Source organism: Centrocercus urophasianus, unplaced genomic scaffold (assembly GCF_019232065.1).
Source record: "Centrocercus urophasianus isolate 14NV4802_14NV808 unplaced genomic scaffold, USGS_Curo_1.0 seq_14, whole genome shotgun sequence".
NCBI lineage: Eukaryota > Metazoa > Chordata > Aves > Galliformes > Phasianidae > Centrocercus > Centrocercus urophasianus.
Window position 1 is genome coordinate 30,381,995 of NW_024884586.1, and position 13,286 is coordinate 30,395,280.

The 13,286-nt window shown below is 43.1% G+C and overlaps 1 protein-coding gene and 1 long non-coding RNA gene across 5 annotated transcripts in view; both read left to right on the forward strand.

The window, feature by feature from the left end:
- Positions 1 to 1,797: 1,797 nt before the first annotated feature.
- On the forward strand, positions 1,798 to 4,437 carry LOC122157894. Of its 4 annotated transcripts, XR_006168049.1 has the most exons (3): positions 1,798 to 1,922; positions 2,745 to 2,985; positions 3,232 to 4,437. It is a non-coding gene; the product is annotated as an uncharacterized LOC122157894 (long non-coding RNA). The 4 variants fall into 4 exon arrangements; XR_006168048.1 differs by lacking the exon at positions 2,745 to 2,985; XR_006168050.1 differs by lacking the exons at positions 1,798 to 1,922; positions 2,745 to 2,985 and adding an exon at positions 1,929 to 2,156.
- Positions 4,438 to 9,663: 5,226 nt separating this feature from the next.
- The window catches only part of TTC6 (tetratricopeptide repeat domain 6), a 54,593-nt gene continuing 50,970 nt past the window's right edge, over positions 9,664 to 13,286 (forward strand). The window contains exons 1-2 of the mRNA XM_042814977.1: positions 9,664 to 9,737; positions 10,102 to 10,965. Of these exons, the coding sequence (XP_042670911.1) occupies positions 10,411 to 10,965 (555 nt within the window). The 5' untranslated portion in view covers positions 9,664 to 9,737; positions 10,102 to 10,410. The remainder of the gene's footprint in view (positions 9,738 to 10,101; positions 10,966 to 13,286) is intronic.

Below are 13,286 nucleotides of genomic sequence, written 5' to 3' on the forward strand. Positions count from 1 at the left end.
AGACGGACAGGACAAGCTCTAGGAAGGCTCACTGGAAATGAAATGAGGTAGATAAGGGAAGGGCAGTCCCCTCTGTTTGAATAGAATGCTAAAGGCCATCCAGCCCTAAAACTCCGAGATTAGGGGCCATATTTACTGAAGTCTAGTAGATGCTCCTCTAATAAAATGGCAGGGAAGTCCTCGCACGCTTCCCCTCTTTCTCCCGTCGAGGCACGGGGGTTCGATCCGGGTCCCCGAGCCCTCAGCCCGCGGAGCCTTCCACCCGGGAGTGTGACGGTGATGGTGATGGTGATGGTGATGGAGATGATACCTCTTTCTTGTTGTCTTACTTTTAGAAACTCTATGAGTCACCGCGCTGAGCGGTAACACTCTAGACACCCAATAAATGCGGACAGAGACTCGAATGCGAATCCACAGAGGTCAGCCTCCGCCTGACAAACACCAGGTGAGTCATGGAACCATTTTATTTCTTTTCTGGCGAAAACCTCCAGGCCAGAAGGCTGTTTGAGAGCCTTGGAGAGCCTTCTCTGGGGCCGGGCACCAGGAAGCACCATTGCCTTCTTCCCAGCTTCTCTTGTGGAAAAAGGAGAATCTGCATAGGCTGGAGGGCGAAAAGGGGCCACAGAGATAAAGTAAATGGATATTGGACAAAGCTCTTTAAAGTATGGAACCTTAGTCTTCACAGACGGATCTAACACGCTCCCATTCTGTCCCTGCCCTGCCCGGCTCTTCGAACTTACACCAAGACCGCCGACTGTTACTGGGTTTCTTGCTTTGCGCTTTTTCGTTCCAATCGACATTTACCATCTGATAGCGAAAAAAAAAAAAAAAGAGTAAACAAACCCAGAAACAAAAATAAAACACGCCACACACACGCCAACGAAGCAAAACATAAAACCCCAAACTCAAGTAGCTGTTCGTGGAATGGCAATTTGAAGGGGAAATAAAGGTTGTTGGGATTTTGAAAACCTTAGGCGTACCATATGACACAAAATACAATGCCTGGATCTGATTTTTTTCCGGGCGTTTATCGCCCAGCTCCTGGTGCTCCCACACCAGTGTGTACTCCAAGGCTCTGCGAGGACGTCACCGCCACAAAAACGTTCTTTAAAAGAAGTTTATCATACAGAGACGCGGGACCGAAATTCCAAGTTATAGGTTATCTCCTCCTCGAGAACAATGTTTTAACTTGTCCTCTGAGTTTTCTGCTCTCCCTTTCTTTGTTCTTTCCCTCCTGTCTCGCCCCTTCCGTCCCCCTCCCCCCCGCCCCCCCCTTTTTTTTTTTCTTTAAATCTGGGAACAGAATTAAGTCAAATCCCTGAAACAGACGCAAACCTGGAATAATCCAGCTAGAAAAAGGGATGAGAATGTGTTTTCAAGGAAACAAAATTAAAAAGGTAAAAGCAGCGAGTTAAACTTCTCAAGTGGTCAAACTGCACAAATGGAGATCGGATAAAAACCCAGAGGAAAATCTAACAGATACTGAAATTGCGGTCTTTATGTATGCACCCTCTCTCTTTCCCTAGTGGAAACAGTCTGAACACAGAGACCCTTCGGTACCGGCTCGCTCAGCCCGGTGCTCCGGCTCCGTTCAAAGCCTCCCAAAGGGAGGGAGGGCTCCGGCAGCCCGCTGCCCGCCGCAGGGTGACCTCGGGGCGGTGCTGCCGCTTCCCAACACGGCCCCGCGAGAGCAACGCCCGGCGGGACGCGGGCAGCCTGTTCAGGGCTCGCCGTGTGCCGGGAGGGCAGCAGGCACGGACCCCACGGGCGGCACGTAGCTCTACGCTGGGGCACACGCTGAGTCGCGCTGACAGTGCCGTGCTGAGCAGTGCCGAGCGGTGCGCGGAAGCCGGGGTTGTGCAAAGCCGCAGCGCCTCCTGTTGTCCGGCCGCGGCTTCCTGCTCCTAACGTTGCCACTGAAGGTGAGACTCAGGCAGGCGGTCTGTTATCTTCTTAGAAGAGAGCGTTTCAGCTTATTGCACAGATGGATCAGTGCGCCTCAGGCAGTGACAGCCGGTCCTGGAAATCCCCCTCCCAACCCCGGCGGCCAGAAGCCTCCCGTGTGCGCAGCAGCGGAGCGCGGCGGTGCGGTGCTTCCCGTCGGGCCGGGGCTCAGCGCTGTGAGGGATGCGCGGGGACACCGGCGCGACGGGACTGTATCCTTCCGCAGCCCCCGAGGGGAGGGGAGAGCAGGGCTCTGCGGGGATGGAGGACATAGAAAGACTTCTGCCATTCTAGCCGTTAGAACAGTAATCGCGGCCCCAGAGCCTTTCCCCGAATCTCGTTAGAGCAATGCCGTTTTGTCGGTTTCTCATCAAGCTGTACCTGCTACATTTTTTTTTGGCCGTGGGATGGCATCAGGGCCGGCACATTGCAAGATCTCCGCACAAACCGGGAGACCCGGCCCCGCGCTGCTCGGGCACTGACCCACTCGTGGAATGGGAGAGGGAATAGGCGACAACTATCATTTTGACTTCATGGGGCGGATGGGACAGCGCTACTTCAATCCGCTCCTGCGTAAGAGCTCCTTTTCCTCTGGAAGAGGCAGCTCTTAGTTCAACTTGTAGGGTCTTGCTTGATTATTTCCAGTGGACGGGAACCTCTCGGCAGCGTCCGTGCGGGGCAGGTTTCAACCTCGGGAAGGAACCGCGAGACTGCATCAGAATGCCTTCCCTGTTCATCTCTGTCCGGACGCCTTTCCGTTTCCCCGGCTCTGACTCCTACCCACCCATCCCTCCCGGCAGTAGGAAATTCCCGTTCCACCCGTTTCCGATCTGGAATCCCCCCCCCACGTAAAAGTGAACACAGGAATCGCGTGCGATCGGTGCTCGCAGCCGGATGAAAGCCCCTGGACGCTGTCAGCGGCGGCGGCGGCCGGCGGCAGCCCCGCACCGAGGGACGCACCGTGCAGTCCCCGCCGGCCTTTGCCTCCCCTTCTTCGCCCTCCCTGAGCAGCGGGGCCACTCTTCGGCCACAGCAGCGCCGGTACGGAGCTCCCACTCGTACCGGGGCGCCCGGGGTCTTATGCATGGAGCACGTTGCCTTCCACGAGGCCCCGAGGACGCTGCAGCAGCGACTTGACGCTGCTGGATTTTGATTTGTTTCATTTTATTTATCTTTGTTATCTATTATGTTATTACTCTGTTTCAATTTATTTCATTTCTTTTTATTTTTCTCTCTTTTTATTTTTCGTTACATTTCCTTAACATTCATTACGTTTCTTTTTTTCAGGCATCATTCAGCACACAGGTAGCGACTTGATACACTCCTGACATGGAAAAAAATATGTTGCCTACACCCAAAAGCCCTCATATATCACAGCCCAGTTAAAGGAGAAAGAAGCACAAATAACGAATTGAAAAGCTACATATAACCTACTGTCCGACGGCCACAGCATTCAGAGTAAGGAAGTCCCTGGGTTTGGTTTACTTTTTTCTTCAGTGCAGCAATATAGTTCTTAAGCGGGTAAATCACACCCCGGTGTATTCAGTCACTTCATTTTTGTTAATAGGGCTGGCTGTGGGCTTGCAGAAGTTGAGCAAGCAGGATGCCCACCCTGCTGTGTGTTGTTGGCAAAGTCTGTTTTACTCTTCATAAAAATAAATGCATTTCATGCTTCTCACTTGAATCAAGAACAGCCATATTGTATGCATTTCAATTAGTGGGTGTATTATTTATGTTATATTTCCTGAAACACGAGTGGCAATGCTTCTGATGCTTATTTTAATCAGTGTGCCAATTCTGATGCAGCCACTGTCCCTTTCTGAAATTTTTGTTTGCAAATTTTTTAAAAACCATATTTTGTTTCAAAGTAACTGCAGTAATACAGCACAAAAGAAGCAGTATCAGAGGAGATGGGACTACACACAGATAAACAAATCTACTTCAATGGCACCCAGTTTGTAGAGTTTCACCTGAATAGAAAAATTAATTTTTTAAACAATTTTTTAAAATAAAACATACACAGACTTCTGCAACATAAATATAAGGAATAAAGAAATCAAAGCCTGCACAGTTAATCTACATAAACCAGTATCAGAAACAAACCTTGGGAGGAGACACACTTTTGTGTAGAACCTAGAGCTGGGACAGTGACTTCGTGGACCACTGTCTGTCCATCTTTTCCAATATTATTTGCTGATTGAACAAAAGGTATTTTCATACCCCATGAATCTTCAAACACTGTGATGAGTTCTCTGGGAGAATATCTGTTTCCCTGATATAAGCCAAATATTGCTGTACTGGTCAACTGATGCAGAGCTGATCAGCGACTTGGGATATTCACGTCAACAGAAACACATCAGTTCTTCTGCAAACTGACCTTCCTATGCAGAAGATTGAATTCGCAACTTGGATTTAGCACCACATTTTTAATTTTTCCCCCCCATTTTCCTTACCAAAAAATAAATAAATGAAATAAAAGATTATTTTCCCTTCTCTTTGTCTACAGTAGTTTTACAGAAGATAGAGAGCAGTATCCACTATAAATAGCTTCCTTGACTGCCTTCAGCTCTGAAGAATCAAATGTATAAAATCAAGGCTGGCTTACTTAAAGTCCTCCCCAGGGAGCAGTTCTGCAGTGTTACTTGGCTTGCACTTCTTAGAACACAAATTAGTTCTGTCTGTATTAACTGCACCTTTTTTGAGCTGCGTTAACAAGGACACCCAGAAACTGTGGGATATGTGGCAGTGTGTGATCACATACATACAGAAACACTTTGGCCATTTTCTCCTTCATGGGACATGCATGATATCTGCCCTGAAAAAGGATGCATAGAGGCTCTATGTAACAATGTCCGATAGTTGTACATTTTATGTTGAAAGTGAGACTCTAAACAGCATGAAATCATAAGCAAGACTTGTAAAATAGGACAGTCAACTCACTTCTATGGGAAAGTAGAGGGTGATCTGGATTCAGAAGCGTTTTGGGACTCCTCAGGAGCAGCGGTTGTTCAGCAGTTTGGAGAGTGGCTGGCTCACCCAGCAGTTGGTCTGAACTTCAGCTGCTCTTCAGGCATTTTGGGGGCGAATCTTCCTGCTGAGCAGATTTAAAGCAATGGCAACAGGAAGGTCACTTTTCTCATCACATGCCTTCCCTTCTGCCTCCACACAGACTCTGATCTCTGTGCAACTACTGGCGAGACAAGGAGAGCCAGGTTGGGCAGATGCAATTCATTCCTCCTCCACCCTTTCCCAGGCAATGAGGCAGGTGTCAGAATATTCCTGAAGTTCATGTGGTTTCAGGGTTACTCCTTTTTAGGTAGTAACTTAAGGTAGGATGACTGGGAGAGAATCCAGCGCTGCTTTCCTTCATCTCCTCCAAAGAGAAACTTAGTCTTCCAGCCCAATAATTTCATTGCTAGATGAAGGTGGCTTTCTTGTTATCTGTTGAACTTACAATCTTTTGCCTTTTTTCAGGATCAATACCAAGGAATATTCCATTCACTACTCGCTCTGTGTTTTTTTTTTTAACCTTTCCCTTAGATACAACAGAAACTTCAGCCTCTGCAGATCTCTCTTTTCACCCCTTGGAGGACATGTCCTTTTGCTGAAGAAATAGAGCAGATGTGAAAATTTTTCTTGTGATTAAATGGGATTTCTATGTTCCCCAATGCTGATACTCCAGCTGTGAAACCTACGAGATCTACAAACACACAGACTTGTATCTTTCTATATATCCACAGTCAAGCTGCTGTCCTACGAGAAAAGAGGAGTTGGACAGGAATAGGGGTCTGGAAAACCTGCTGTTTTCTAGTATTAACTGAAAGACAATGGAGAACAGAGATAATATGGTCAAATTTTAGAACTAAAGCAAGTAAAGGGCTGAACCCAACAAAGACTTCGGCAGGTGCTTTGCTGTAATTTCTCTGTTTATTGCTTACAGCCCTTTTTAAAGCCAGGAGTGCCTCTGACCTTGTGCCTATAATAAAGGCTGTGAGTGATGGGCTGCTAGAAAAAACTCATGTAATTTCTCTTGGGCTCTATAATAAAATGGCACATAACTGAAAATATTACAGTATCATCATACCAAAAAATAAACCTGGGATTCATGATCACTCAAGACAACCTGATTTTATCATTTCAAGTATAGTTGAAAATGAAAAGGTTTCATCTTGTTTCCATCTTCTTACTGCATTTTATTTTGAATTATAAGGGAAACATCATTATTTAAACAAAGTCTTTCAATTGTGTGGGGGGAAGCAAAGCTCAAAATCATAGGAGGAAGAAAAAATTTAACTACTTCTTCTGGCTTAGTACCAGCAAGTACAGATATCACACAATCACAATGGAGATTAGTAGGGGCTGGGTGTGCGTATTTGTAATGCGTCAAAGAGAGGATATAGTGATTAGAAGCATGACGATGCTTTCAACACTCACAGAGGGATTGAATGTATGATTTATAATACTAATTCTGCAAAACCTTTCTATGCTTGTGCTTACTGCTCAAGGGATTCAGCATGGATTGATCACCGAAAAAAAAAAAGGTGTTTTCTTCAGCTCAGCTGGATCAAACTCTTGCGACTAATCAAAAGCCTTTTCAGTATTGACACTGTCTGATCTAAGAGATTGTTTGCTACCTACATCTTTACTCCATTGTTCTGCTGCAGATTATTGTTCCTACAGTGTAATTGTCATAAAAGTTTGTTCTGTGTCCACAGTGGCAATACTTCACTGATCGGTATTTTAGATGATAATCATTTGATTTTCTCTGCGTATTTATGGCCATTTTTATACATATATGTGTTGGAAACATTAAAACAAAGATGTTGATGCCCTTAAAGAGCAAGCAGTAACCCATAATCTGAGTTCCTGGTCTCTGAAATGGTATACTGGACACTGATAAATAGCCTTGAATGAGTGAGTCTCCTTTTGAGGCAGGGCATGCTTTGGCTGTACCAAAGGGAGATCAAGAGCACCCAGCAGAGCTGCTGAGAATTTATGCTTTTTCAGGTGAAAAAGTTTTCACAGCCAGCTGCAGCTGGATGTTAAGGTGAGGCCCAGCCTCTAGTGGCTATCTGGGTGTAAGCCACAGAACTAACAACGTAATTCTGCCCTTACTTGCCTTTCCTTTAAGTGATTGCTATTTAGCTTCACAGGAACTCTTTCTGGCATTGCTGGGCAGCACATACCAGGTTGTGCATATTTCATGTGCTTTCTTCCCCTTATTCACAACTGCCAAGATCAAGATGGCTTCCAGAGAGCACAGTGCTTACTCCTGATTTCATGTCTGCGTCCTTCCAAAGCCTGAGGGACAATGCCATCAATGTTTCACTCCAGCTTGAAATTGTATTATGGCAAATGTGTGCACCGGGGTGCGGACTCAGATGATAAATGAGAAAAGAAGCTGCTTTCTGACCTTTTTCCAACCAACAAAAACAATTTTTAATAACTGCTTTTCTTCCTAGAAAGAAAAAAAAAACCACAATTCTCTGTAACATTTATGGACAAATAACCTAGATGGCAAAATTTATGTGATATTAGAAAGCTTAGTGATCTGGTAAGATGTAATTAAAATAAATAATAATAATGTGTACCAAGGGAATAAAATTGCACAAGGTTTTCCAAAGCTAGATCCATTTGCTCAGTATAAGGATTCATCTGCTCATTAAATTTTGGACTTTGCATGCTACATAGATGAGGCTTAACCTGTTTAAATAAATACTTCACATTAATAAAAAAAAAGAGAACTTGCTGGTCTCAAGCGGCACTGTGATTATGAAAGGAGGGGAACATACTAATAATACCTGGGGAAATGGGAGAAAGATTTCCATTAATTTCTGTGTATTGGGGCTCATTGTCATCTTCAGAGCTCAAGCTGAGGGTCTAGAGGATATACTTACTCCTGGGTTGAATGCTAAGCAATGTGTGGGGCTTAGCAGGTAAAATACGTCACATTTTGGATTTAACTTGTCATCAGCCACCCTTGGGTGCTAATTCCCTTTGCTACAGAACTGAGAACCTCAATGCTGTAGCACAGGAAACATTTTTGAACTACTGCTTGAACCTTTCATGCAACTTAACTGCATCTTCCTGTAGCCAGTCCCTGCTTTACTACAAGCAGAGCTGATGAATAGCAGACACAGTAAGATAATACAGAATACTTGTTTTCCAGCTGCACACGACCACTTTACCACAGCTATTAACCTGAAGAAGAAATCCATGCCTAAGGATTTTTTCTCCTTTCTAACATTTCTTTTGATGCAAATACTTCTTGCCATTCAGCAGCTCCTTCCTGGAACTTCCTGATGCAAATACCTCTTCACATGCAGGGCTTTTCCTCCTGCGTCCCACTGTGACTCCTGCAGAGAGGAGCTGCTCTCAGTAAACCAAATTGCTGGGGCTTCACTGGCTGTGTAACTAGTTTGGAATTGATCTTCCCTCTCGACTCAGAACTACATTAAACTGCTGATCAGGTTTATCTTCAATGAGGGAATTAAACACTTTCATTCCTGTTCAGAACATCTCCAATATTTTGGACAGGCAGTGGGAATCCTTCCACACAGAACAACTGCTTTCTTTTCCACCCACTCCTCTTCCTGCAATTCTGATATTCCTGCTAGGGAGCACGAGAAGTTAAGTAATATTAAATAGATAGTGTTCCTAGGGTGTGTTACATGGCTTTCATCAGTTATCTACAATAAAAAAGAAGAAAATCTACTTTAAATTTGGTTTTAATGTGGCTGGCTAATGAGTTTTTAATCTTTAACAAGTCCTTAGTTGCCTCAGGAAGCCAAAATTTGGTCATGAAACCTGGTGCAAGGCGTGTTGTCTGCAGGAAGTGCATTGGCCACCCCCTTGGGCTCCAGGAATGCAATTAAGAAGGAAAAAAGCTGAAGCTGAAAGCCACAAAGAAAGAAGAGGACAATGGAAGACACTTTTCCATTAGATCAGTGGAGGCTTTTAATCAGTTGTGTGGCTTATTTCAATCCAATCTGTGCCAATAGTTGCAACAACCCCTTGTTACATGGAGGTATTTGGTGATCCAAACAACAACAAAAAGATTTTATTTTTTACCCATCAAAAAGGCATACACTAGTTGCAAACTTAATTTCGTGAAGTGTTACAGCCCAGGGACTCCTGAAAAGCAGTTCATTTTTAAAGGTCCCCTCCAACCCAAGACATCATGGCTCTGTGAAGCCCATTTTCCCTCTTTATGAGCTGTGGAGCTGTGAACTGCCTAAGGGCCCCTGTGAGGACCTTGTAGACCTGTACTTTTCACACTTTCCTTTAATTTATGTTTTGCTTTGGCTTTTTTTTTTTTTTTTTTTTTTTTTGGCTCTTTTTACCTGGTGATTTTTGACACGTGCCATCATTCCCACAATTCCCCTAAGAGAGCTTTTTCAGACTTCCAGACACATTAACGCTGCATAAGATCTGCAAGAAGCCTATCCTACTAATAACTGACAAAGCTATTGGTGATGGTTAACCAGGCGCACGCAGCTGGGTTTATCCATTGCGCCCCAGCCGCGCCTCTGACAGCAGGAGTGTGTGTGACTGCGTGGCACACGCAGGTGTCCTCCCCTCCGGTAGGGGGCGCTCGCCTCCCTGCTGGCCCTCTTGCCTCCCGGTTGCTTGGTTACGGAGCGCGTCCTTCCGTACGACGGGAGCGGCGTGGCCCCGTCCGCGGCGCTGGGCGGGGAGAAGCGAGCGGCGGGGTCTTACAGGGTCTCGGGGGCCGTGCTGTGCCTGCTGGATGTGTTTGCTGTGTCGCGGCTGCTGGCGTGTCCTCGTGGGAGGTACTTTTCCTGCTGTGGGGGGGGGGGGGAGGAGGAGGAAGGGGGCTCGCAGGGGTCTGAGGTCACTTGTTTTTGTAAGTGGAAAGCCTTTGTAGTTACTTTAGTAAGTGCAGAGCTTCAGCCTGCCTCATTTCTTCCTCTGCTGGGAGTTTCTGTGCAACTTCTGGTTTATGCTCCCAAAGATAGCAACAGTTCAGTTCTTTCCCCTGGTAGAATGGTACTGTCATTGGTGCTTAGTGATATGCACTATGTGGTGGTCATAATGAAATCCATAGAGACTTCAGCAAAATGCAGTCCTCTTAAAGGGATTGGGTTCTGCATTGGTATATGAAGTATAAAAGCTAATTTCTGTTTGAGTTTACAGGTTGTGTACTGCAGGAGAGAATTGCTGGAAAATGTGAGCGCTTTGAACTGAGTTATCTGGAAGAGCTGGCTGTGGTTACAGGACCAGGCTGTATGTGGGGAATCTCAGTGGGACAGCCTGAAGATCAAATAGCAATAGTTACTGCTTCTAGGAATGTGAGCATGTGCAAGATTTAACACCAGGTCAATTGCACTGTTTAAGAATATTATCCTCTCCAGAGGTCAAAGAGTTCACATAAGCCTGCCATGAATATAAATAAAAATATTCCTTATTAATTGCTCAGAAAGTAAGGAGATCCTCGGAAGAAAAATGAAAAAACAAGCTTCTGATCACAGGGTAATGAACCACAGAAATAGAACTTTGGGAGAAGACAGTGATGACAAAAATCAAAGTTGCTCTGAAAAAGGTCACAGTGAAAATGCCACTTATGGAAGTTGCACTGTAAAACTTCCAGTAATAGCATCATTTGCAGGTACTGCTAAAAAAATTCCACCTCAGAAGCCAAGACATGGCAGATCTAATTTTTGCACCAGTAACTCCCCGGTCTTGTTGGAGAAGACAAAAACTGTTAGTAAAGTAAAGGATAGAGCACGTATGCTACAGGCGAATCTCTACAACTTAAGGAATGATAAAGCTGAAAAAATAGGTACTGTGATTAAAGATAGTGATGAGTTTAGCTCTGCAGACTTAGAGAGAAATGAAAACATTCCCAGGAAGGGAAAATTAACCAGGGAAAGCTGTAAGAAGAGAAGCAAAGAGATTTCAAAACTAAAGCAGCAAGATTTATGTGTTGAATTGGGACAAGTGCTGAGAAAAGGAAGCAAGCAGCCAAGTGTGAGGTCTGCTCAGGAACAGTTGGAAGAGGTAAGAGATGTGACTAGACTAGACACTTCAAAAATATATGAGAACTTCCAGCAGAGCAAACCTGAAGAACCTACTTCCACAGCAGCATTGCCTGTGAAAGTGGTTGCAAGGATTGTTGATGAAATAATCGCTTCCCCGCAGTCTACTTCTCCATCTTCCTCAGAACAGATGATCAAAGAACTCCTGGAGAGTGTTCTTGGCCAGAAATGCAACATAAAAATGGAAGTAGGTGAACCAGAACAAGAGCAATATTTTTGTCTTAGGTAAATATTACTTTTATAGGAGTTGTATATTTTTTTCCAGCTCCTACAACACAAAAGCCAGACAAAACAAACAGACGCAAACACTAATGTACCATAGAATATTCTTCACTGTTTCTTCTGCCAGATCTTTAATTCCCTTAACATATGAAAATGAGTCAATATCAAAATCTATTAAAACATAAATCCTCTGGGATGGGAATTGTTAGTCTATTTATAGATTAGTACAGCTTTTTCTTTTTTCTCTTTCCCCCTTTTTAAGATGGCAATTCCAGTCTAAGAGATGATGAAGTGCACTAAGTATACCTGAAGCATTGTTCCTTTCAGTTTGGCATACGAAGTCTCAAGAAAACAATTTCATTATTGTAGTTAAGTAGATTGTATCAGCTGTTGTAAGAGTCCCTTCACTTACAGTAAGAGGCACCAGTAACATCAATATCATAGAGGACTTTCCTGGATTCTCACCAGAGGGTAGCCTCTTTTGTTGCTGCCAGTTTATTTGTTAACTAGTAACTTAGATTTACTAGTAAATTACTCTCAGTACTTTGTCTTCTCTGAGCAAGAGTAATGGTTTTGTTAGAATGAACCATTTCACAAGGGCTGAAACTCGTGTTATGAAAATAGCTATCATACTTTGTATGCATACTAGCTTTTGTTGTGAGGGGTGGAGTACACCCATATAGGATGCAATACTTACAAGAAGGAACTGCCATTGCAAGGAGTCGTATGGAAGACTGATGTGTTTGTGTTGTAGGAAATCATGATGGAAATTGTTTCCTACAGCTATTAAAATGCTACCTTTTATGATTACGGAGTATCTTGCACAGAATGTAAGTGCAGTACCTTAATATTTCTTTAATGTGAGATTGATTGTCATTGGTTAGATTGAAAAAAAAAAAAATTAAGACAAGAAAGAATACAGAACTGATTTAATTATGTCTGAGTAGCAATAGTCTGAAACTCTATTTCTAATAGATTTACATCCTATGATTTACTTTTGTTCTCAGAGCTGTTTGTGTGGCTCAGGTACTCAGAATGCCTTTTACTCTGTATATTTTCTGGTGTATACTTGGGTTGAAATGAGAGAAGCCTTTCCTCAGTGTGGCAGCATTGTATAATCCCTCTTCATTGCTTTACTCTGATTTTAGCAATGTAATAATTTGAGTCTCTTTTCTTGTTAAGTGTGGTTGAAGTTTGCCGAAAGGCATCAGAGGAGATTGGGAAATGAAGAAGACTAAAGAAAATCCCAGACATGGAAAACCATTTCTTGTTCAACTTACAAAAAAAAAAAAAAAAAAAAAAAAGTCATTAGTGTTGTGGTAATTATGTTACATTGCTTGCCCTGTCTTACTCATTTACAATTGCATTTTATGTTTTATAGGTAAGATTTTCAAAATCTGGCCTCTATCAGGTCCTGGTGTTCTTGATTTGAAGTGAACTGAGTTTTCCGTTGTTTGTATTGGGAGTTACTGCACTCTGAGCTTTGAAAGTGATCTCTGGAGTACTGTGATAACTAAACATATCAATCAAATTTAAAGTAAAACAAAAGTTGAGACTTGGTGATCAGACTTTCTGGTCCAGTTGTTAGTTGTTTAGTGGTTTGTTTTTTTGTTTTTTTTTTTTTTTTTTTTTTTAGATATGGATTTATGGAAAATGCATATGAATGACACTTACTGATTGCACTTTTTAAATTAAAGGCATTTACAGCTGGCATCTTATGAACTGAAGTGACCTTACAAATAGGATGAGGACTCTAGCAATTCTTTATTATTATTATTATTATTATTATTATTATTATTATTATTGTGTGTGACTTGTTTGCTTTAGACTGAGCTTCAAGACTTGTCTTCTCTGATGAAATAAGGAGTATATTATTTTAAATGAAATAGAACAGAACTACTAAAATGAAAACAAGCTTTCAGAATTAAATGTGATTTTTATTCCCTAAAAAAAGAAAGAAGTATTTTATTCTCTTTATCTTATTTTTTATTTTGAATTAATGACTGAGTTTGTACTGCTGCTGTGGAGTCTGAGCATTTTTTTTTTTTTTTTTTTTTCCCC